Source organism: Mustela nivalis (assembly GCF_964662115.1).
Source record: "Mustela nivalis genome assembly, chromosome: 10".
NCBI classification, from domain to species: domain Eukaryota; kingdom Metazoa; phylum Chordata; class Mammalia; order Carnivora; family Mustelidae; genus Mustela; species Mustela nivalis.
In genome coordinates this window covers 72,870,862-72,895,547 of record NC_139029.1, presented here as the reverse complement: position 1 = coordinate 72,895,547, position 24,686 = coordinate 72,870,862, and the positions used below count along the sequence as shown (strand labels likewise).

General features: G+C 37.2%; 1 protein-coding gene and 1 long non-coding RNA gene across 3 annotated transcripts in view; one reads left to right on the top strand and one right to left on the bottom strand.

Moving 5' to 3' along the window:
• The window catches only part of LOC309843264 (guanylate-binding protein 7-like), a 25,360-nt gene extending 12,951 nt beyond the window's left edge, over nt 1-12,409 (top strand). For both annotated transcript variants that reach the window (XM_082688589.1, XM_082688590.1), the window contains 9 exons: nt 1,964-2,091; nt 3,482-3,591; nt 3,794-3,996; nt 6,019-6,264; nt 7,151-7,431; nt 9,014-9,226; nt 10,465-10,567; nt 10,912-11,105; nt 12,007-12,409. In XM_082688589.1, coding sequence (XP_082544715.1) covers nt 1,964-2,091; nt 3,482-3,591; nt 3,794-3,996; nt 6,019-6,264; nt 7,151-7,431; nt 9,014-9,226; nt 10,465-10,567; nt 10,912-11,105; nt 12,007-12,225 — 1,697 coding nt within the window. In that variant the 3' untranslated portion in view covers nt 12,226-12,409. The remainder of the gene's footprint in view (nt 1-1,963; nt 2,092-3,481; nt 3,592-3,793; nt 3,997-6,018; nt 6,265-7,150; nt 7,432-9,013; nt 9,227-10,464; nt 10,568-10,911; nt 11,106-12,006) is intronic.
• LOC309843279 lies at nt 10,364-24,682 on the bottom strand. The gene is made up of 2 exons (XR_014300038.1): nt 24,653-24,682; nt 10,364-10,707 (listed from the first exon to the last, which is right to left on the bottom strand). It is a non-coding gene; the product is annotated as an uncharacterized lncRNA (long non-coding RNA).
• Nucleotides 24,683-24,686: the final 4 nt, after the last annotated feature.

The following is a 24,686-nucleotide window of genomic DNA, read 5'->3' as shown; positions in this document are numbered from 1 at the left end:
GAATCATCAGTGATAAGTGTCCCAGAAGTCACAAGAAGTCCAAAAGTGGTTTCTAGGTCTCATACAATGTCCAACACTGTGCTAACTACTGACAAACATTGAGTTTTCCCTTCAATGTTACAGTCTTTATAAAAATAAATATAATAGTTAGGGTCAACGTAGTCTGTTGTTCAGAACAATGTGAATGTTCTTATTGTTTCCTGATGTGGAGTTTTGTTTTTGCTGTTTAACTTAGTTGTTCCTTGTGGTTCTTACTGGTACTTTAGGAAATTTTCTCTACTATCCTATAGGACTTTCTGTCTCTTTAGAACATGCAGCTTTTATTTTCAAATGTATTAATTCCTCTCTGGCCCAACACCACTAGACGTTGAACTGCAGTACACTAAATTCTCAGGGTCCCACATACCCATCCATTTCTCTCCCTCCTTCCTCCCTTTCTCCTTTCTTTTTCAGTCTATAGTTTCTCCTTCCTTCTCTCTCCCATTTTACTTTCCAATCTCCTATTAGTTTCTAAGCAAATATCGTGTCTTTATTTTTCTTTTAAGGAAAATTCTTGACCAATCAGAGAAGGACACTTCCTTGTCTGACCCAAATAAATTCATAAGTTTTATTTAAGGGATTCAATACTAGCTAGGGAGTTTCAACAATTTCTTTTTCTTTTCCACTCAAGGTGACATCAATAATAACAAGGCAATTTCCCAGTGGACTGCATGGTCACAAGAGTCCATCCCTGCTCTAAATTTCTGGAAGCCTTCTAACTACATCAGAATCTCAATTCTGAATTACTCCCCTATTCCAATACCATACCCATTTTTCTAAATATACTTTTGGTTTTATTACCATCCATCTCAAAAACTTAAGTGATTTTCTTATCTAACAAATGCAGTCTACTTATCTAGGCATTCAGAACCTCACATTATGGATAACATGCCTACATTTCAAGATTCAGTCCTCACTGCTTTCCTACTAGGCAACTGTTGGGACAAAATTGGATTCAAGTGATAGCTCAGTGCTATCCTTCCCATGTCAGTGTTTTCTCCATTTAGAGGCTCTCCCTTAACAATAACCCAGATAAGGAAAAGGAGACACTACGTGAAGTGTGAACCACAAACACAGAGTTCTTGTTTCAGCCTCCTGTCTAACTCTACTTATGGATGCATGTTTTTTCTTTCTTCTTTTTTTTTTAAATTTTTTATTTTTTATAAACATATATTTTTATCCCCAGGGGTACAGGTCTGTGAATCGCCAGGTTTACACACTTCACAGCACTCACCAAAGCACATACCCTCCCCAATGTCCATAACCCCACCCCCCTTCTCCCAACCCCCCTCCCCCCCAGCAACCCTCAGTTTGTTTTGTGAGATTAAGAATCACTTATGGTTTGTCTCCCTCCCAATCCCATCTTGTTTCATTGATTCTTCTCCTACCCACTTAAGCCCCCATGTTGCATCACCACTTCTTCATATCAGGGAGATCATATGATAGTTGTCTTTCTCTGCTTGACTTATTTTGCTAAGCATGATACGCTCTAGTTCCATCCATGTTGTCGCAAATGGCAAGATTTCATTTCTTTTGATGGCTGTATAGTATTCCACTGTGTATATATACCACCTCTTCTTGATCCATTCATCTGTTGATGGACATCTAGGTTCTTTCCATAGTTTGGCTATTGTGGACATTGTTTTTCTTTTCTCTTAAGGGTCAACTAAAACTACACAAGTTGGTAGAGTTTACATTAAGCTTTCACCTGACCTATTTGAACCTCTACAGGTGCAAGTTGAATAGGGAACCCAAAGCATTTTTATAGAAATTTCTTAATCTGAATTAACACTAGATTGTCACCAAAATGGAAAAAACTCTTCTCCCTGCTGGGCCCTTACTTTCTTACAAGCTTCACCACTGTAGCTCCTGGGCAACCTGTACTCTCCACTGTCCCTGTATGTTATGGACTCCTCCCTTGCAGGTTTCCGCCTGAACTCCACAGTGAGATCTGAAACCAAGGGCATCTGGATGTGGTGTGTGCCCCACTCCACCAAGAAGAACCACACTCTGATCCTTCTGGACACTGAGGGGCTAGGGGATGTGAAAAAGGTAAGGCAGGGAGTTGAGAACCCTTCTTTGTTCTTGCTTATGAATTCATCACCTCAATTCAACTTCTGTGACATATCTCCACAAATAGTAAGTGTAAATTATAGATAATGAGGTTAGATTCTCTTACCTTGAACTTTTTTTCCTTGAGAACACACATATTTTGGTATTTGGAGGCAAGATATTCATCTTATTTTTAATGCCGGGATTAATGACACAATTTAAGCAGCTAAATCCAGGGCTCTCTGCTAAGTACTAGAGACACTGCAGCAAAGAAAGTAAAGACCCAGAGGCCAGCTGGGGAGATACCAGTACTTAATTCAATCAGTACAGAGTGTCATGGATTCAACCTCATTTTAAGTAAGGATTAGATTTAAGCTTTCCTGGTGAAATAACATTTAAAATATCTAAATTGTAACTCATCAGGTTAGAATTTAGAACATGTGGTATGATTTAGGTAGTGTTTAATTCTGCTTTCCTGGCCTTCAGTACCACTCACATACTGACCTGAGTCTCCTTCCCAGCCTTGTTGTCTACTCCCACACATTTACACATAGCTTCAGCCAAAGGAAATAATTCTGTCTTTGTATGATTGTGCTTTTCAATGCTGACTTGGCTTGTGTTAGTCTTTCTACCTGCATGATCTTTTCATTTCCACAAGTCCAAGTCCACAACTTCATCATTTCTTTAAAATCCAGCTATTTTTTAATTTTTAAAAATATCTTATTTGTTTATTTGAGAGAAAAAGAGAGCATGAGCAGGGGGAGGGCTGGAGGGAGATGGAGAAACACACTCGCTGCTAAGTATGAAGCCCGACACAGGGCTTGATCCCAGCACCCTGAGATCATGACCTGAGCTGAAAGCAAATGCTTAACCAATTAAGCCACCCAGGTGCCCCAACCCAGCTTTTTTTTTTTTTTTTTTTTTACTTACTGCCATCATTTCACAGTCAGAAATAATGTCTTGCTCAGAATTCCCAGGACACTTTTTCCCCCCATTTTTGGATTTACCCCCTTTTTCTTTTATATTTTAGCTTTTGGCTCTACTCCTGGCAGAGACCATTAACTTGGTTGCAGGTGTTATGTTTACTTATTGGTCAGTCAACCCCGAAAGTCAACTTCTTGAGGGCAGGGACTAGCATATGGAATTTTGCATCCACCTAACCAAATGCACCGCCTGGCATTTAGAAGAAACTCAAACAATAGTTGTTGAATTTAACTAAACAACATTATGTTTTTAATGTTGACCATGACACATCAAATTTGCTGTAGGAATAATTTCCTGTTTATTGGTGCATACCTACTATGTTCCAGTCACTGTGTTATGGAATGGAAATGCTAACAAGTAAATGAAGAGTGGACTCTCTAGTCTTTTGCTTTAATGTGCTTTCTAGGTCGACCCTAAGAATGACTCATGGATCTTTGCCCTGACGGTGCTTCTGAGCAGCACCTTGATCTACAACAGCATGGGCACCATCAATCACCAGGCCCTGGAGCAGCTGCAGTATCCTTCCAGGGACCAAACCACCAAGTTTCATTGAGCTTATAGGAATGGCAACTGAGACGGTCATCTTTCTTGTGACTTAACTATCATGGTTGAGGAGAAGGGAACATGAGACATAAGTTAATGTTTATAAAATTTGTTTTTAAATACAAGCTGAAAATTGTGGTATAAATAATTTCTCCTTCCTTAGCTAAATTCTCAGCTATGTCACTGAACTAACACAGCTAATCAGGGCAAAATCCTCCTCAACCTCTGATGAAGTTAAGGACTCCACTGAGTTTGTGAGTTTCTTTCCAGACTTTGTATGGACTGTTCGGGATTTCACCCTGGAATTGAAGATAGGTGAAGCCCCAATCACCGAAGACGAGTACCTGGAAGATGCCTTGAAGCTGGTTCCAGAGCATGGTCTGGGCAGAGGAAGTTTCAACAGGGGGTTGGGATCAACTAAGCCCTGCCAGTCAGCACTTGAATTTAATTTTGGTTTAATATTGGATTGAGATGCAGTCTTAATAGTGAGGGGTGATTGTTGAATGGCATTTGGTGATTGTTTTTCATAGATTATTACTTGTGAAACTCCAGCTGCTGGAGCAATCTCATTGAGGAAATTTAAGGACCAATGTTGAACCAAACGATTTTAGACCAAATAGGTATTGTGAAACATTTTTCTAGGTACTAGTGCTGTAACTTCCTAAACCCCACATACTTGGGCTCCTTATTGTGTGCTCCTCCTGTTCCATACTGACAGAAATAGCTCATCAGAGGAGAAGCTGGTAAACCTAGAATCACAAGAAATAAAAGGACCTAAATTTTGTTATGGAAAAATAGACAAAACATAAAATTTACCATTTTAACCATTTTTTAGGTTTACAGTTCTGTGGCAGTAAGTACATTCACATTGCTGTAGAATAATCACCACCCACCCACACCAGAAGTTTTCATCTTCCCCATCTAAATTTCTCTATCCATTAAAAACTAACTCCCTGGGATGCTTTGGTGGTTCAGTCATTAAGCATCTGTCTTCAGCTCAAGTCATGATCCCAGGGTCCTGGGATTAAGTCCCACATTGGACTCCCTACTCAATGGGGAGTCTGCTCCTCCCTCTGCCTCTTCCCTCAGCTCATGCTCTCTCTCTCTCTCTCTCTCTCTCTCTCAAATAAATAAATAAAGTATTACAGGAAAAAAAGACTAACTCCTTAATACCCCCCACCCACAGCCCTTGGCAACTGCCATTCCATTCTCTGTCTCCATATAGGTACCTCATACAAATGGAGTCGTATGCTACTTGTCTTTTTGTGACTGGCTTATTTCACTAACCATAATGTCCTAAAGATTCATTCATGCTGTAGCATGTGTAGATTGTCTTCCTTTCTAAGACTTAATAGTATTTTTTTGCATTTATATAACACATTTAAATGACCTAATTTTAAAAATATATTTCATGTTTCTATGAAATATTCTATGAATATTTTACTAGTGCCCAGATACTTACAAATTTCAGAGAAAGGATATTTATATAGTAAATATCCAGGAGGAAAAATGTCCTTCTGGTAACACTTTCAGATTCACATTGATCTTCCTTATGATTTCACATTCTTCTTTCTCACAGTCTTGTACATTTTGTTACCACTTTAATATTATTAATTTACTACATGTAAATTTTACAAACAGTTTATTTTTATTTTATTTTAGTAAGGTGAATAACTGATGGCACATGGAAGTAATACATACTTCTGTTTCATCATTCATGTATTCATTGTTTCAAAGAAATTTATTAAACATCTGACTACTCCCCAAATCATTCTGTGAAGCACTGTCAAGTCAGATATAGTTTGATATAGACAGTGTTAAGGTTTCCAATTACTTTTAAGTTAACCTTACCTTAGAGATGTTTCTGCTAAAATAACTCCAAACATATTTATTTAGTGTGATTTTTTTTTACTCTGAATTTTAGACATTTTTTTCTTACCTTGATATTATTCATCCTCCACCTGATATTTTAACAAGCAATATCTTACTCTTCTTTTGGTATTATTTTATTTTAGGGTCCATATTTCATATCTAATATGGGGACAGTCAAATCACAAAAGGAATTCTTACCACTTTTTTTTTTTGGTCCCTCACTAATTTGATAAACATTTAATGAATATGTCAACCACTAAACTCCATAACAGTACTAAGGAAACCAACCATAACTTGCTTCAGTTGGGACTGATGTCCCTCCTACTCCCCTATTTCCTTGGCTCTGCTCGATGTAGAAATGGAATTCCCTTGCCTGTGATGATGGCCCAGATTGATTTGAAATGATTGGGTTAAAGGAGATTTATAGGCACAGGAAATGCCATAATGCAAAGATGCCTGGAAATGAAAGTTCTGACTCCCTTACCTAAAGACCACTTTTCAATGATCAGTTTTTTTCCATTTTTGCAGGCACAAATCCCAAAATCCAGAATTCCAACATGCCCAGAGAGTGTATCAGGCAGTTCTTTCCAAAACGGAAATGCTTCGTCTTTGACCGGCCTACAAGTGATAGAAATCTCTTATTCCATCTTGAGAAGGTGCCAGAAGACAAGCTGGACAGTACTTTCCAGGAGCAATCAAAGAAATTCTGTACCTATATTTTCAATCACACAAAGACCAAGACCCTAAGAGAGGGAATCACTGTCACTGGGAGCCGTAAGTCACCTTTGTCCCAAAGCATGTCTCTGTGTCAATGTGTGGTGGTGCTTTGACAAGAGCCTGGATTTGTCAGTAATTTTGTTTACATCTGTGTGTAACTATGGAGAAACAGATTTCATGGCCTGAAAAGAAAACCATGTGTGTTGACTCATTAAATTCTCCCTGTGTGAGGGTCTGCTGAGACCTGATACACCTCAGGAACATAAGCCACTAATCCTAAGGAGACAAGATGGTGTTAAAGAGAGGACATCTGTATATTGAGAAATCCTATGGGATAACTTCTTGTCTTGAAGGAGATAGCAGGTTATTTTGTAAATTTACATGAGTCAGGTCATAAAGAGCAAGCTATGAGTTCCTGCAAGACCACTGAGAAACAGAATTATGTGTCATCTTATGTGTAGGACAGGCTTCGTGGGCATGTAACTTACACAGTCCTATAGTATCCTGTGTGGAGATGGACCCATACTTTCTTTAAGATCCTCTATCCCTATTTTGAATTCTCGATCATGTTCAACTAGGAGTTCACATTTTTGTTTTGTATCAGGGCACACACATTATGCTGCTAGTCTTGTTTGTGTCTATTACTTCACCTATGTAATCTATTCCTTTACATTCTCATGAATGGGAAACCATTTTTCCAGCAACATAGGTGCATATTGTATAGTTGGTAATTTAAATTGTGCTGTGACAAAATGGAGAACAATAAAAGAAAGAACAGGAAAACAATAATGCTGTTAAAAGGAATAGATTCCCAAAAGGAGAAAATAAAATTTCCTTGTAGATAAGGTGGAGTTTTTTGTGATCTTAGAATGATGCTTCATAAAAACTATAAGCCACTGATTGAGACCTTGTTATTTATGCTCAAATTCCCTGGCTTATATAGGGCTGGGGACTCTGTTGAAAGCCTATGTGGATGCCATCAAGAAAGGAGCAGTTCCTTGCTTGGAGAACGTGGTGACAACTCTGGCTCAGCGTGAGAACTCAGTGGCTGTGCAGAAGGCAGCTGACCACTACAGCGAGCAGATGGCCCAGCGAGTGAGGCTCCCCACAGACACACTCCAGGAGCTCCTGGATGTGCATGCACACTGTGAGAGGGAAGCCATTGCAGTGTTCATGGAACACTCCTTTAAGGATGACAAGTGGGAATTCCAGAAAAAGCTGGTGGTAATGTGTCTTAGCATTTATCCTTCCTGATTTCTGCCCTTCCAGATTCAGGCTTAGAGTACATTTTTTTCCTACTCTGTGGCTCATCTAGCTCTCATGGTTGACAGAGCCTGGGTTCTTTTGAGTGACAGGGCTCTACCAGGTTACTGTTCACCTTTTTACTAAAAGGTGGACATTTTATTAAATTTCTATTGCCACATTTGAAAAATTACCCTTAATTTATATAGGCTCACAATTCTGTAGGTCAAAAGGAGGCATAAGATGGCAACATACTCTGCTCAGAGACTGCTCAAAGTCTGCTCACAGACTGGAAACAAGATTTTGGCCAAAATGAGCTCTCAGCGGCAGGCTCTGGAGTGGTTCCAAGTTCATTCCTGTTGTTGACTGGATCGACTTCCTTTTGATTTTAGGACTCATATTCCCTTTATTGTTGGCTTTCTGACAGGGGGTGCTTCCAAGCTTCCAGAAACATTTTTCATATACCTCCATGTTCTCCTTTCTGCTTCAAGCCAACAATGATGCATCAAATTCTTTTCATGTTTTAGCTTTTTTGATTTCCTGCAGATAACTCTCAGAGCTCATGTTCTTATCTAAGACTTCTCCACCTCTATCCTCTAGTTATCTCCATTTCTTATTTTTTTAAGATTTTATTTATTTATTTGACAGAGAAAGACACAGTGAGAAAGGGAACACATGCAGGAGGAGTGGGAAAGTGAGAAGCAGGCTTCCTGCCAAGCAGGGAGCCCATTTCAGGGCTCAATCCCAAGACCCTGGGATCATGAACTGAGCCGAAGGCTGACCCTTAATGATTGAGCCACCCAGGCACCCCACTTATCTCCATTTCTTTACATCAACTCGTACCATACAATAAAGCCTAACTACTGTAATAAAATTCATCAAGTTCACTGAATCCTGGACTGTGGAAGGAGTATACATCAGAGGGAAAAAATCTTAGGGGACAATTTAATTCTTGGGGACAACTAATTAGCACCTTCAGTGGAAATGGGCACATTCAGTGGAAATTTGTCTCAGTCTAGTGAAAAAACTTCTTTGTTCCTGTTGAAGACGTGCCAGAAAGTCTGCTGTATTGTAATTTTCAAGAGCAGAGGAAATGTTTATTTCTTTTTATTTACACACTCAAATTCTTATTAGAAGAATTTATGAAGAGTTCCAAACTCTGTTCAGAGTACACTTTAGTCTTTACCAGATGATTGAGTTGTTGGGAGGGCAGGGGTGTTGAAGGTGCATTGTCATCCTTAGCAACACAAATTCTCTGAGGAAACTCTACTTTCAGCTATAATTCAACTTTCTATTGCTGACTGTTAATGGATGGGTCACTTTTAATCATACTACAGCAGAAAGAACCATGGAGTTCATGTCTTCCAACCCAAGGAAGTAAAGGGACTTTCCACAGGGCACACCTAGAATTAGTCAGAACTAGGACTAAAAGTCTCTTGACTCCTGGTCTGCTCCATGTTCCAATCTACTCTTAGGTGATTGGGATGTTTTTCTAAGAGGATGACATTGGACTTTCCCTTCTAAGAGCTTCTTTCTATTGGATTTCTCTACATTTCCCTGGCAGGACACCATTGAGAAAAAGAAGGAAGATTTCTTGCAGCAGAATGAAGATGCCTCTTTCAAATATTGCCAGGCTATAATGAAGCAGCTTTCAGAGCCTCTGAAGAAAAGCATTTCAGAAAAAACTTTCTCTGTTCATGGAGGACATGATCTCTACTTACAAGCAAAGAGAAAGGTTGAACTTGACTATAAACTGGTGCCCAGGAAAGGAGTTAAGGTAAGGAATAAAGGGAAAAAGGTTGAACAGTAGAGTGGAGTTAGGTGGTCTTTGTTGTTCCTCCGGAATATCTAAGACTCCAGCACCAATTATGGGAAAAAATCAGAGTGAGCCAGTAAGTCCGAATTTTCAGATTTTATACCTACAATTAATAGGTACTCCTGTAGATACCAGAAATTAAATTCCTCCCAAAGAAAGGATTTACAATCATGAATTCAGGTGACACAAAATACTTGATTCATTTATGAAACGTGTTAATATTTGGCTAAGTCCCTGGGGAATGCAAGTATTAGAGACACAACTTGCTCTCAAGATGCTGAGGATTTTACCAAAGATATGGGCAAATAGTGAAGAGGATAGGGTAAGGTAAAGGTTATACTGGTATTCAAAGATACTAATGATGATAGTGATGATAAGAATGGTTAACACATTGAGACTAACTTTCTTTACTGCACATGGTCTTAGGTGCTTTTGTTGGATTATTAATTTAATCCTCAGGGTAATATTTTTTTTGCAGCCTCTTATTATCCCAATATTTTTATTCATAAATGATATTTTATATGAAATTATAACAGATACTACAGTTTTATTTTTGGTGCACATTGTACTACATAGTATAGAAATGATGATACTATACTCATGAGCATTATTGTATATGTCCTCAGGGTAATATTATAAATTAAGTATACTACTATCTACATTATGCATTTGATAAATGTGATGCAAAAAGATGTTAATAAATTGCTTAAGGTCATATGAACAGTAAGTGGTGGAGCCAGTAGGGCAAATCAGTATCTTGGTGGCCATTCAAAGCTCTGATTGCGGTTTAAGAAATTATACAGAAGGTAGTTCCTAGAAGTTTAAGATGAAGTATTTATAGATGCTTTGTTGAGAAAGGCTAGAATAGCTTCCAGGAAGAAAAAAAGAATATCCCAAAACAAGTAAACAATAGGTATAATGTATTTGTAGAATTATGAATGTGATTGGCTATAACCCATGGTGGGATTGGGGACAATATCAGTGAGAAAGTGATCTCAAGAACTAGGAAGACTATGATAGAGTTTTCCCATGATCATCAATAGACTTGGAATTTATACTGTGGACATAGAAGGAAGGGAATTACTCAGGGATACACAATTTACAGGGTTATATTTGGAGTTTTATTGAACAATTATTTCCATAGCGGGAGACTAGATCTTTGTTGCCTGATGTGTATTTGCTCCTTGTTGGTTCTTCAGGCAAATGAGATCCTCCAGAACTTCCTACAGTCACAGGCAACAATAGAGGAATCCATCGTGCAGTTAGACACAGCCCTTAATAGAGGAGCCATGGCCATAGCAGGTACAGGGGAGGGTTTGGCTTGTGGTGGAATGGGTAGGTTCCTGCAGGGACTGCTGGCAGATCTGACCAGAAGACCTTCTTGCAGCAAAGAGTAAGAGTTTCCTCTTGTGCCACAGAACACATGTTCTGTTCAGTCAAATCTGAAAATAACAAGACAAGTGATAGTTGCACATCAGCCGCCAGGCAGAGCCTATATCTTCACACTGAGAAACCTGCCAGCAGTGTGGCCATTTGGTGAAATTACAAATTTCCCAGTCACCATTGCAAAGTCAGTTTAGTCTCTGAGCTTAGGAGATCAGGTCTCACCTGTTCTTTTGTTCCCTTTAAAAACTTTCATGGGTCAGTGGAGCGGGCCAAAAAGGAGGCAGCTGAGAAAGAACAGGAGCAGCTAAAACAGAAAGAAGAAGAGCAACGGCAAAAAATGGAGGCTCAAGAGAGAAGCTTCAGTGAAAACCTGGGCCAGCTGGAAGAGAAGATAAAGAAGGAAAGAGAAAACTTTCGGGTAATGCTGGAAGGGATGTTGAAGCATTATCTGCAGGTAAATGGCCTGGATTGAGACAGATTCTCACTCCTCAGGAAAAGAAAAATAAAATTTTAAGCAAAATTATCATCCAAGAGGGAAATGCAAATGGCATATGATTTACTAAGTGCCTGAATCCATCTGTATTCTGCTGTAACCCTAAAAAGCATATTATTCCTGCCCTTTCTGCAGTGCTAGACTTCGGAGTATATACGTAACATCCCTTGGGAAAGTGGGTTGCTATTTGTGGTGTTCATGCAATGGTCCCATGAACCCCAGTTGGGTAGAGTCTTTGTCTTCTAGTCCTATAGAGAACCATTAGAGAGATCTGAAATAGATCTATTTTGTCTTGAAAGTAACTGATTAGGTCTGATATGAAATGCAAGACACTAAAATTTCTAAAACTTGCTGCCTTTGTTTCCAGACAAATGCAAGACACCAAAGGTTCCTAAACTTGCTCCATCTGTCTGAATATCCTGGGATTACTATAAAATATAGAGGAACATCTTTCCTTGGTCCAACCTGGAGCTTGATAAGCAATGCTCTATACAGAATCAGCAGTTACCGCTTTTTATTTGATGGTTTGTGGCCATGTGTCCTCAAGTGGAACTGAGAATTAATTAGAATTAAAATTGTACTGCTACCCAAAGAGCATCATTTGGGCTAAAGTGCATAGTGGAAAAAGTTCTCAAGTCTGATCTAGCCCCAACACCTACCCATCCCAGAGAGAGAGTTGTGAGGACATCTTAGGAAGTTACAAACCATGGATACTTTCATTATCCAGGTCAAAAAATATGGACACATTGGACATCTCCCAAAGAACAATCTAAAGTGGTAAAAAAAATAGACACCTTTGTTTACTGTTGACTGTGTCTTGATAATTAGAGATCTTAAAAGGTGGGCTCTTTTCCTTTTATAGGTCCAAGAAGAATTGCTTAATGAAAGATTTGGAAAGAAGTCTGAGGAATTGAATAAGGAGATAAATCGACTAAAAAAAGAGATTGAGACAGCAAAAAAAACTGATTCACTATTGATTTCAAATGCAATTGAAGTGGCTGGGAAAGTATTAATTGTTGCACTACCTGAAATTTTTAAGCTATTCCATGAAGGGAAGACAGTTCTCAGTGAAAAAAATTAAATGGGCTTAGATTTCTTGTTAAGCATATTATAAAATGAGGTTTCTTTTGCATTAATAATGTAATACTGTGCTCATTTTTGAAATACATGTGTTATGCCACTTTCACACAACACATTTTCACACAACTTCATTTACTTTCACACAATTTTATTTATGCTTAAAAATAAAAAGTGATTACATGGGGTGCCTGGTGGCTCAATTGTTTAAGCATCCAACTCTTTATGTCAGCTCAGATCATGATCTCACAGTCATGAAATGGAGCCCTGTGTTGGGCTCTGCACTTAGCAAGGAGTCTGCTAGACATTCTCTCTCTCCCTCTGTCCCCCCCGCCACTTGCGTGCTCTCCCTCTTTCTCTGTCAAATACATAAATAAATCATAAAAAATGGTTATAAAAAACATCAGCTCTTGGCATACAAAAGACAAACAATTTTTGATTGAATAAACTATTTTTTTAAAGATTTTATTTAGTTATTCATGTAAGAGAGAGAGAACACTAGCAGGAGAGAGGGGCAAAGGGAGAGGGAAAAGCAGACACCCACCCCCTGCTGAGCAGGGAGCTCCATGCAGGGCTCGATCCCAGGACCCAGAGATCATGACCTGAGCCAAAGGCAGATGTTTAACTGATTGAACCACCCAGGCATCTCTAAACTTCACTTAAAGATATATTTTAGGGGTGCCTGGGTGGCTCAGTGGGTTAAGGCCTCCGCCTTTGACTTAGGTCATGATTCCAGGGTCCTGGGATCGAGCCCCACATCAGGCTCTCTGCTTGGCAGGGAGCCTGCTTTACTTCCTCTCTCTCTCTGCCTGCCTCTCTGCCTACTTGTGATCTCTGTCTGTCAAATAAATAAAATCTTTAAAATATATATATATATTTTTTAAATGTTACTGAAAAACACAAAAATTTATAACAATGAATCAAAGTAAATATACCAATACTTATAAGACATATATGAGATGTGTATATGTATATGTACATGTATATGTACATGATTTATACATGTACAAGTGTACATGTACATTTTTTGAAAGTAGACAAATTTGTTTTACAGTATACATGAAAAAACTACAAGCAATAATAGCCAACGCAATTCTATAAAGAGAAAAATAAGGAAGGGCAAGTATCTCTAATTGTATGTTAAAACACCTCAATAATTAACATAGTGGTCCTGGCACCTGAATATTCAAACATCAATAAAATACCATTGAAAGTTTAGATTTCAACAAATATTCGTAAAAGAAATTTATTATATAATAAATTTGGCACTTCATGTTAGTGAAGGAAAAAGTGTTATTCCATAAATGGAATTTGGACTAGATGTAGCCATCTGGAAAACAAAAAAAAAAAGTTGGAGTCTACCTCTCTCCATATACCAAAACAAATTTCAGATGTACCAAAGATTTTAAAAGGAAAATTAGATAATAAAAGATTAAAAAATGGTTTCATCATAGCAAAGTCCTTTGTCAGTGTGGAGTGAAGATAAAAACAATTAACATATCCCCCTATATAAAAATAATGAGGTTATTCATAGAAAAGATAAAAACAAAGACAAATAGAAATATGGACATAAATTCACAATTTATATCCCAATGAGAATATTTCATTAAGCAATAAAGAGTCCTTATAAATCAATGAGGAAAGATAAACAACCCCACTGAAAATGTGTATAACTCTAAGTCAAAAATATAGTTTATCAAGTCTTCTAATGAGAACTATGTAAAGGAAAGCCATCAGCTACCCGTTTCACTTTCCTGATTTGCAAGAAACAACACGTTTGACAGAAGACTAGGTTATAAGAATAGGGAGAAGCAGGAGGGGTCTGTTACTCGAACAGGGAACTATAAAGCACAGAGATGCACCCATCTTGTTTTCATTGGGATTTTTCAGTAAAGCCCGAAAATTCTAGCCCCTAATTTCTTTTCAAATAAAAATGCACTTAGAAAGTCTTCTGGAATAGGCTCCGAGTTCTAGTTCAAAATGATAATATGAGTAAAAGAGAAGGAAATTTTTCTTCGAGATCAATCGTATGGAATTCTTTCTAGCTGTCTAGTACTTTTGATTCTGCTATGACTAGAATGAATTCCTTCTGATTTTACAAGTTTCACATGTTTTATCTTGACTCTAGGTTTTTGCACCATACATATGCTTGTTAATGTAACCCTGCTTTCTGGGGCACCAAGATGGCATCCGCCTTGGGCTCAGATCATGATCTCAGGGTCCTGGGATGGAGCCCCACATTAGGCTCCTTGCTCAGCAGGGATTCTGCTTCTCCTTTGCCCCTTCCTCTGCTAGTTATCTCTCTCTCTCTCTCTCAAAAATAAATAAATAAATAAACAAGCAAACAAACCAATAAAAATCTTAAAAGAATAAATAACCTTGGTTTCTTACTTGATGTTCTTTATATGGTAGCCTCTATTCTTCCTTCAGATCTCCTGTTCTTCCTTCAGATTCTCCTATTTCCTGACTTCCCGAGACCAGATGAAGTGACCCTTCTCTATGCTGCCATTGTGCCTTGTCACTCCTCCCATAGCACTTTTTATGTAATTGTAAAATTAAAATGACCTATTTATAGCTGTCTCCTCCTCTGTCTCTTGCTCTTGGGTACTTGGTCTTCTTCTTCTTATCTTAGCTCCCACCACACTGATCTCTGGGGTCTAGATACAAAAGATACAGCAGTTTCAATCCCTGGAAAAAGGCTTAACTGACTTGAGCTACTGGACCTTCCATACATTGTGTCTTATTCATACAAGGGTAAACAGGTCCTGTTCCCTTCTCCTAATCCATTCCATACCATAAACTCCACAGACTTCATTATTTAGCCAACCCTTATGCCATAGAAGAGTGCTTCCTGTGTTAAATCACCAGCTCTGAAGATGATCCTTAGAGACGAGGGCAATTCACTGGCTCACTAACCACAGGAAGGCATAAATTGGAGTTAGCCTCTGAACACATAGAGCACACTGCTTATTCTGAAGTATTTTATTCCTTTTTTAAAGATTTTATTCATTTATTTGAGAGAGTGAGTGAGAGAGAGAGAGAGAGAGAATGAACAAACCTGGGAAAGGCAGGGGGAGAAGCAGACTCCCTGCTGAACAAGGAGCCCAATATGGGACTTGATCCCAGAACCCAGGATCATGACCTGAGACTAAATCAGATGTTCAACCAACTTAGACACCCAGGATCCCCAATTTCTGAAGTACTTTAAAGTAAGTAATCACTTTAATAAAATAATTTACCCCAATTCCAACCTATTGCTCTCATGGTTTCTCTTTCATTTGGTCACCAGGAAAAGGCATCCTTTTCATCCAGCAACTATATGAAAAGTTCCTGGTGTGTATCCAAACCAGGGATTGGTACAATCTATTATCCCAAGAAGTCTTTTCTATCCAAACTATCGTACTATAAATAACTCAAATATGTCCAGTTAAACCCTAATGTATGACAAAGTTTTTTTTTATAGTCACTGCTTATTAAATAATTATCTAACCAATAAATATCTAATCTAAAAGCACTAACCCACTACATAGAAGCTACTCAGAAAATGTCCTTTTCCCAGGAAAGGCTTGGGAGGGTATGCAGGAAATTCAGTTCCTTTATAAACAAAACTCACAGGAAAATTCGGCTCTTCCTAGAATTATGTTTGACTGCTCCCTATAAACAATAGACTTCACTTATCAGAAGAAAAAGCAAGTAATTTCTTAACATTAATTCTATTTTCAAGTATCCCTGCCCTTATTTTCCTTTCCAAGCTCACCTATAATAACAAGAAACAGAGTTTCAAAATTTGTCCTAAAACTGACACCAGACTTTACTTTCATAAAAAAGATGGAGATATTAAGAGTCACTTATGTTTAGTCTCCCTCCCAATCCCATTTTGTTTCATTTTTTCTTCTTCTACCCACTTAAGCCCCTTGTTCCATTTTAGCAAGAATCCTACTAAGTCAAGTTAGCTAGAACCTCTCACTCTTGATACATGTTCATCCTCAATATCTGATTGGGTTCTTTATCTTCCACCATCCCCCAGGTGATATCTGATCACACTGGCCTACCTTTACCAAAAAACATGTAGTCAGTTAGCCAAAATCCTCCCCAGCCCTGATGATTCCTCTTAGTCATTTTCTCTCTGCTGACCTCCCCTTTTCTGCCTCTTGGTAGTAAATTCCCACTTTTCCTTACATTTGGAGTTGAGCTCCATCTCTCTTACTACCACAAAATCCCACTGTACTGAACCTATACCTATCATGATGTCCTAATTGGATAAAATCTTTAGGACCATTTTAACAAATATCATGAACAATTTTTTCAAGCACTGTGATTCTGCAAGAGGCTAACTTCTATTAGTTGCCTGTGACATAAAAAAGGCAAAAGTTCTGAACATGCTTTTTTGTTTTGACACAAAATATTTATAATTAAAAGACCCAAGTGCTACGGAGTGCCTGGGTGGCTCAGGAGGGTAAAAGACCCAAGTGGCCTTTTTATTATGATACAGACTTTTGCTAGAAATTTTGTTTTTACATTTTAAACTGTTCAATAGGAACAAAACAACACTAACAATGCTCTTGAAGCTTTCTTATGCCCCTTTTTCTATCAGAGCTCTCCTCTCCTACTAAATGTTGCCCATTTTCCTGAACTTTATTTTTTTAATTTTTAATTTTGGTAAACTACACATAACAGAAAATTTCCCATTTTAACCATTTTAAAGTGTATAAATCGGTAATGTTAAGTCATTCACATCATTGAGCAAGCAATCTCCAGGATTCTTCACCTTCACTAACCACAGGAAGGCATAAATTGGAGTTAGCCTCTGAACACATTTCTCCTACGCCCCAGCTCCTGACAGTCATAAAGCTACTTTCCCTCTCTGTGGATTTGACTACCTCCTGAAATTACCTCTTACAAGAGGAATCATACACTATTTGTCTTTTCGTTACTGGTTTGTTTCACTTAAAATAATTTTCTTAAGATTCATTCATGTAACAGGTGTCAGAATTTTCTCCCTTCTTAAGGTTGAATAATACCAGATTGTGGGTGTATACATATCACATTTACTGTAGGTGGACACTCAGTTTGCTTCTACCTTTTTATTATTGTGAATAGTGCTGCTGTGAGCATAGGTGTACAGATATTTTTGAGATACTAAATTCAATTATTTTGTGTATACACTCAGAACTGGAATTTGTAAATCAAATAGTAATATTTTAAATTTTTTGAGAAACCCCACACTGTTTTCCAAAGTGGTTATACCATTTTACATTACCACCAACAGTGCACAAGGGTTCCCTTTTCTTCACATCCTCACCAGGGCTTATTATTTTTTGTCTTTTTGCTCAAAGCCACTCTGGCAGGTATGAAGTGAAATCTCATTGTAGTTTTGATTTGCATTTCCCTGATGATGAGTGATGTTGAGCATCTTTCCATGTGCCTATTGGCCATCTGTATGCCTTCCTTAGAAAATGTCCATTCAAGTCTTCTGCCCATTTTTTAATCCGGTTACTTGGATTTTTCATATTGAGTTGTGTATTTTTTTACCAATTTGAATACTACTCCCTTATCAGATTTGTAAATATCTGTTCCCATTCAGTAGGCTGCCTTTTTGTTTGTTGATAGTTTCATTCACTCTGCAAAAGCTTTCTAGTCTGAAGTAATCCCATTTGTTTATTTTAGCTTTTGTTGCCTTTACCTTGTCCATTGTTACAGTCTTTGTTTTAAAATTTATTTTGTTTTGGGGGCTCCTGAGTGGCTCAGTTGGTTGAGTGTCTGACTCCTGGTTTCACTCTGGTCATGATCTCCTGGGTGGTGGGGTCAAGCCCCACGTCAGGCTCCACACTCAGTAAGGAGTTTCCTTGAAATTCTCTCTCTTCATCCCTCCCCCTACTCACATGCTCTCTCTCAAATAAACAAATAAATAAATAAATAAATCTTCAAGAACACTATTTTGTCTGATATGAGTATTGCTATTCCAACTATATTTTCATCTCCATTTGCATGGACTATCTTTTTCCATTCTTTTTAGTCTGTGTGTGTCTTTAAATCTGAAGAGAGTCTTGTTGGCAACATATAGGTGGGTCTTGTTTTTTATACACTTAGCTACCCCATGTCTTTTTACTGAGTATTAAGTCCACTTACATTTGAAGTAATTATTTATAGGTATTATCTATTGTAATTTAGAAAATTTTTTTCTGATTATTTTTGTAGTTCTCTGTTCCTTTCTTCTTCTCTTGGTTTCTTTCTTGTGGCTTGATGCCTTTCTTTATTGTTATTTTGAGTTTCCTTTTCTTTAAATTTTTTTGTGCATCTATTGTAGGTTTTTGGGTTGTGGTTACCATGAAGTTCCTATCTATCTATCTATCATCTATCATCTAACTATCACAGTCTATTTTAATCTGATAGTTACCCAAGTTTGAATGCATTATAAAAGCACCTAATTTTTAAATCCTTTCCCAAGTTTCATGTTTTTAATGTGGCATTTTACATCTTTTTATTTATCCCTTAAGTACTTATTGTAGTTATAGTTAGTTACTTTTACTATTCTTTTTCTTTAAGCATTTTTTTAAGCTTTATTTTATTTTTTCAGTGTTCCAAGATTCACTGTTTATGGATCACACCCAGTGCTCCATGCAAACATGCCCGCCTTAATACCTACCACCAGACTCACCCAACCTCCCAAACCCCTCCCCTCCAAAACCCTCAGTTTGTTTCTCAGAGTTCACAGTCTCTTATGGTTCATTTCCTCCTCTGATTTCCCCCAACACCCTTTTCCTCACCTTCCAATCTCTTCCATGTTATTCCTTAAGCTCCACAAGTGAAACCATATGATAATTGACTCTCTCTGCTTGACTTATTTCACTCAGCATAATCTCCTCCAGTCCTGCCCATGTTGATACAAAAGTTGGGTATTCATCCTTTCTGATGGAGGCATAAAATTCCATTGTATATATAGACCATATCTTCTTTATCCATTCGTCCATTGAAGGGCATCTTGGTTTTCTCCAGAATTTATCAACTGTGACCATTGCTGCTATGAACATTGCAGTACAGGTGGCCCTTCTTTTCACTCCATCTGTATCTTTGGGGTAAATACCCAGTAGTGCAGTTGCAGGGTCATAGGGTAGCTCTCTTTTTAATTTTTTGAGGAATCTCCACAATGTTTTCCAAAGTGGCTGTACCAACTTGCATTCCCACCAACAGTGTAAGAAGGTTCCCCTTTTTCCACATCCTCTCCAACATTTGTTATTTACTGTCTTGTTAATTTTGGCCATTCTAACTGGTGTAAAGTGGTATCTCAATGTGGTTTTGATTGAATCTCCCTGATGGCTAACAATGATGAGCATTTTTTCATGTGTCTGTTAGCCATTTGTATGTCTTCTTTGGAGAAGTGTTTATTCATGTCTTCTATCCATTTTTTGATGTGATTATCTGTTTTGTGTGTGTTGAGTTTGAGGAGTTCTTTATAAATCTTGGATATAGGCCCTTTGTCTGTAGTGTCATTTGCGAATATATTCTCCCATTCCATGGGTTGCCTCTTTGTTTTGTTGACTGTTTCCTTTGCTGTGCAGAAGCTTTTGATCTTGATGAAGTTCCAAAAGTTCATTTTCGCTTTTGTTTCCTTTGCCTTTGGAGACATGTCTTGAAAGAGTTTGCTGTGGCTGATGTCAAAGAGGTTACTGCCTAAGTTCCCCTCTAAGATTTTGATAGATTCCTGCCTCACGTTGAGATCTTTTATCCATTTCGAGTTTATCTTTGTGAATGGTGTAAGAGAATGGTCAAGTTTCATTCTTCTATATGTAGCTGTCCAATTTTCCCAGCACCACTTATTGAAGAGACTGTCTTTTTTCCACTGTATGTTTTTTCCTGCTTTGTCGAAGATTATTTGACCATAGAGTTGCTGGTCCATATCTGAGCTCTCTACTCTGTTCCACTAGTCTATGTGTCTGTTTTTGTTCCAGTACCATGCTGTCTTGGTGATCACAGCTTTGCAGTAAAGCTTGAAATCAGACAACTCTTGGAATAATTCTCATATGACATCTTGTGAGAATGTGTGCATTTTCATTGTGTCAGGAGACTGCAAAAATTCTAAATTTTCATGGTACTTCCAATTCAGTCTTTTAAAAATCAGTAATTTTTAGTTGATTTCTTCTTACCTTTGTGCTATGTCAAAGATTTAAAACTTGATGCGGAATGTCTCTTCTAAAGAAATTGGTGTGTTGAGAATTCAGTTTACCTGTTTGCCATGTGTTGTCAGTTCCTAGATGTGTAAAACATTATGACTTTTTAGAATATCTGGTCCTTTCTGTAAGGCCTAGAGAAAAAGAAGAACTCATACATTTTATTAATATGAGTTAGAAGAACTCATTCACTTTATTAGTTACTACAATTTTACCAACCTATTAATCCTTGCCAAAGACCAACATTTTGGATGCTTTGACTCTATTTCATATTTGTTTTCTATTTTATTAAATTCTTGATTTTTTATTTTTCTTTCTTACATGTTTTGTCCACTTTCTAACTTCTTGAGATTGGTATTTAACTAATTCTTCCTTCATACATGAGTTTAATTGATGAATCTCACAATGAGAAGTGATTTACTCATACCCTATAAGTTTGATATAAGGATTATCAGTATTTTTCAGGTTAAAGTATTTTAGTCATTATCATGAAGTCTTCTTAGACCCACAGTATTTTTTTAGAAGTGGAATTTTTAAATTATATTTGGGTATTTCCATTTATCCTTTCATTATGGTTTCCTTACATGTATCAAGGTAAACCATGCTTTAGTTGGTTGAAATCCTTTGATCCCAAAAAATATTTTTCTACCACATTTTAGCAAAATTATTTATGTAGTAAATAACTATTTGTTTAGTTTTGCTAATCATGATGCTCAAATCTTCAATATTACCGCATTTTATAGGTTCAATCTAGCAAATTGTCACAGAAGTATTGTAAATGTTTCTTTATAATTGTAGTCTCCTCTATTCTTATAGTTATTCCCATTTTTGCTTATTTGAGTCTATATTTTGGAAAAAAATTTAAAAAGTTAACAAAAATTAACAGTTTTAAATCCTCCTAAAAACTGGGATTTTCATTATTTTCTGCATCACTCTTCATCTCTAGGCATACTTTCTTTCTTAATATATTTTTCATATGACTCAAGCCAAAGACAGCCACTTTAACTGACTGAACCACCCAGGCATCCCTGCTCTAGAGTTTATGATATATGTTTAAAACTTATCCAAATCTCCTTTCAAATAATATTATATTTTACCACTTCACAAGTAGTATTCTTTAAAATAAGAAAATAAGCCTAATTCCTCCTCCCCATTCCTTGTGTTGCTGCTGTCATTCTCTTATGTACTTAAGTATACATAGCATATATCTATATCTATATCCATATATATATATATAATACATACCAAGATATATACATAAGCATATGTAATCAAATATATTGTTGGCACTGTAATTCTAACTGTTCTCATAGATTAATTACGAATAAGAAAAATCAACACACGTCTTTTCCAGCTGAAAAAATGCAGTCAGCAGATATCAAAACTGAAACTGCTTTACCTTGTGCTCTCTGGAAGGGCTAGTGCATCCATAACTTTTTGTTTTTCACAATGTGTCGCAGAATGTTAAAATGAGACTTTTCCTAAGAACTTCAAATAAGTTCAGAAGCTGAATACACTAGGTGCCAAATAAAAACATTTCTAAAACAACATGATAGAATATTATTTTTGGAGTTAAATGAATAGTACATGAAAAACACTTTGTCTTTGTTACGTAAAACTTCCTTAACCTCCATCAGTTTAGGAAAACATTTGTAATGATTCTTCCTTTGCCAATATTGTGCTCCTGTTACTTAGAGTTACAAAATATAATTATAAATGATTTTTTGCTTTGAAGTAATTATAAACAAGGAAAACTTAGAGAAAGCCTCCAAATTTATTTTTTTCTTTCATTGCTAAATACTAATAAAAACATTTTTTTCAAGATTTTATTTATTTATTTGTCAGAGTGAGAGAGAGCACAAGCAGGGGGCGAGTGAGTGGCAGATGGAGGGAGAGGGAGAAGCAGGTTCCTCACTAAGCAAGGAGACTGATGAGGGACTGATCCCAGGACTCTGGGATCATGACCTGAGCCAAAAGCAGACACTTAACCAACTGAGCCACCCAGGCGTCTGTAATAAAAACATTTTGCTATAAGAAATATTATATTGTGAATAAGATCGAGAGCAGAAGCAAGATGGATGTGTGCCATTAAAGAACTTACACCACACAAAGATGGTATAAAAAACATGATGTTCTTAGTTCAGCCTGGGTTCAACTCTCAAAATGGTCAACTTTAATTTTAAAACTTAAAAAAAAAATCTGGCACTATAACAGACTTTCAGCTCTAAATATTGTAAGATTCTACAGTATAAGATGAGTTCATGATGACTCAGCTAGAGATTGTATTTTTCTCGCTGTTCTTACAGCTAACAGTGGCCATATGATTATGTTTGTATATGAAATAAGTATAGAAGTATAGTTTTGTCATTCAAAAGTCGAGGCCAGAGAACTTCGAGTTTATAATACACCAGTCCCTTTTTTCCTTCCTATTGTACCATCACAGATGTAGCAGCCATCAATGTTTGACCTTGCAAAGGAGTACATGCCTTAGTGGTGGAGAAGGAACCTGCACCTTGAATGATCTGGTGGAGCAATGTTTCCAAACAAACTTACAGTGGAAGGACTCTAACATCTTTAAATTGTTCGATAGCCTCCAAAGTGATCTCTGTCTCCAGTATCCCCACTTTATAGTCTCTCTCCTGCTCAGAGGGATAGGTGAAAACTGTAAACTTTAAAGCATGTCTGACAACACTTAAGACTTCACTGGGTCTGACCCAGATCCCAGCTGATCTTTCAACCTCATCCTCAATGCTATCAGGACCCTGGATGATTCTTAGTATTGCTCACACCATTGTATATTTGCTAATTTATTTCCTTTGTTTTAAAATACACTTTGTCTAGTCTTTCCTCAATCAAATCTGAGTCATTCTTCAAGATCTAAAAGTAATGCTACCTCCTCTGTGAGGCCATCTAAAATCCTTCTGAATATAATCAATTGTTGCTTTTGCAGACAACCAAGTAGTTCATTTGTCACGTTACTTAACACCCAACACATCTTACATTATGTTACAATATTTGCTCCAAAGATCCACCAAAAGAGAGAATTCTGATATGCTCTAAAAATACCCAATAGCGATGGGTCCTTTGTTTGGATTATATGTTTCAGCGGGAAAAAAAAATACTGTCGTTCAATTTTAATAATATCAAGTAAAGGCAATTTTAAAAGGACACCCAGTTTCACCAGTGGTATAAGTAGGAGTATATTTTTATATACTATTAAGAACACAATATATAAGTTCATATTGAAAGACAAATTGCCCATAAAACTGTAATTGATTTCAAAAGAATATGGTAGCACTACATTACATATGAAAGGGAAAGGGGGATTTAAAATTTCCAATGTGAAATTTTATTTTCTGATATTTTTATACAGTTTTGTCATATTGGTGCTATAAATAGCTTTATAACTTAATGAAATTTATTTTTAATTTTTTATAATTTAATAAAATTTTTGTTAGCATATAGAAAGTGAGTCTATAACCATCGGCAGGTACTTAGTTTTTACACTATTATTGCCAAAGAGCCTATTTCACACAAATACAATGATGAAGATGGAACTGACAATGTCTACTTAATCCACTCAGAAGTTTCTGAAAATGTAGCATTTGCCAGCTTTTTAAAATGTGATGTTGGTTATGATTTCTTTGCTTATTTCTAATAAAAATTCACTGTTGACTTCGTATTTTTCTATTATTCAGAGCAAACCCCAGATTATATAAGCAATATGCCCCCCCAACTGCCTTCATCGTAGAATAAACGGAGAATAAAATAACTGCAAGAACTGGAATAAAGGGGCGCCTGGGTGGCTCAGTGGGTTAAGCCGCTGCCTTCAGCTCAGGTCATGATCTCAGGGTCCTGGGATCGAGTCCCGCATCGGGCTCTCTGCTCAGCAGAGAGCCTGCTTCCTCCTCTCTCTCTCTCTGCCTGCCTCTCTGCCTACTTGTGATCTCTATCAAATAAATAAATAAAATCTTAAAAAAAAAAAAAAAGGAACTGGAATAAAGTGGGGCGCCTGGGTGGCTCAGTGGGTTAAAGCCTCTGCCTTCGGCTTAGGTCATGATCCCAGAGTCAGGATGGAGCCCCGCATCGGGCTCTCTGCTCCGCAGGGAGCCTGCTTCCTCCTCTCTCTCTGACTGCCTCTGCCTACTCTCTCTCTGTCAAATAAATAAAATCTTTAAAAAAAAAAAAAAAGAACTGGAATAAAGTACTAGTGATTATTTGGGGATGATATACGTATTTTTATCGTTATGAAAGAATACTTACATTAGTAGCGAGAGTAGTTCTGTAAATGGGGGAA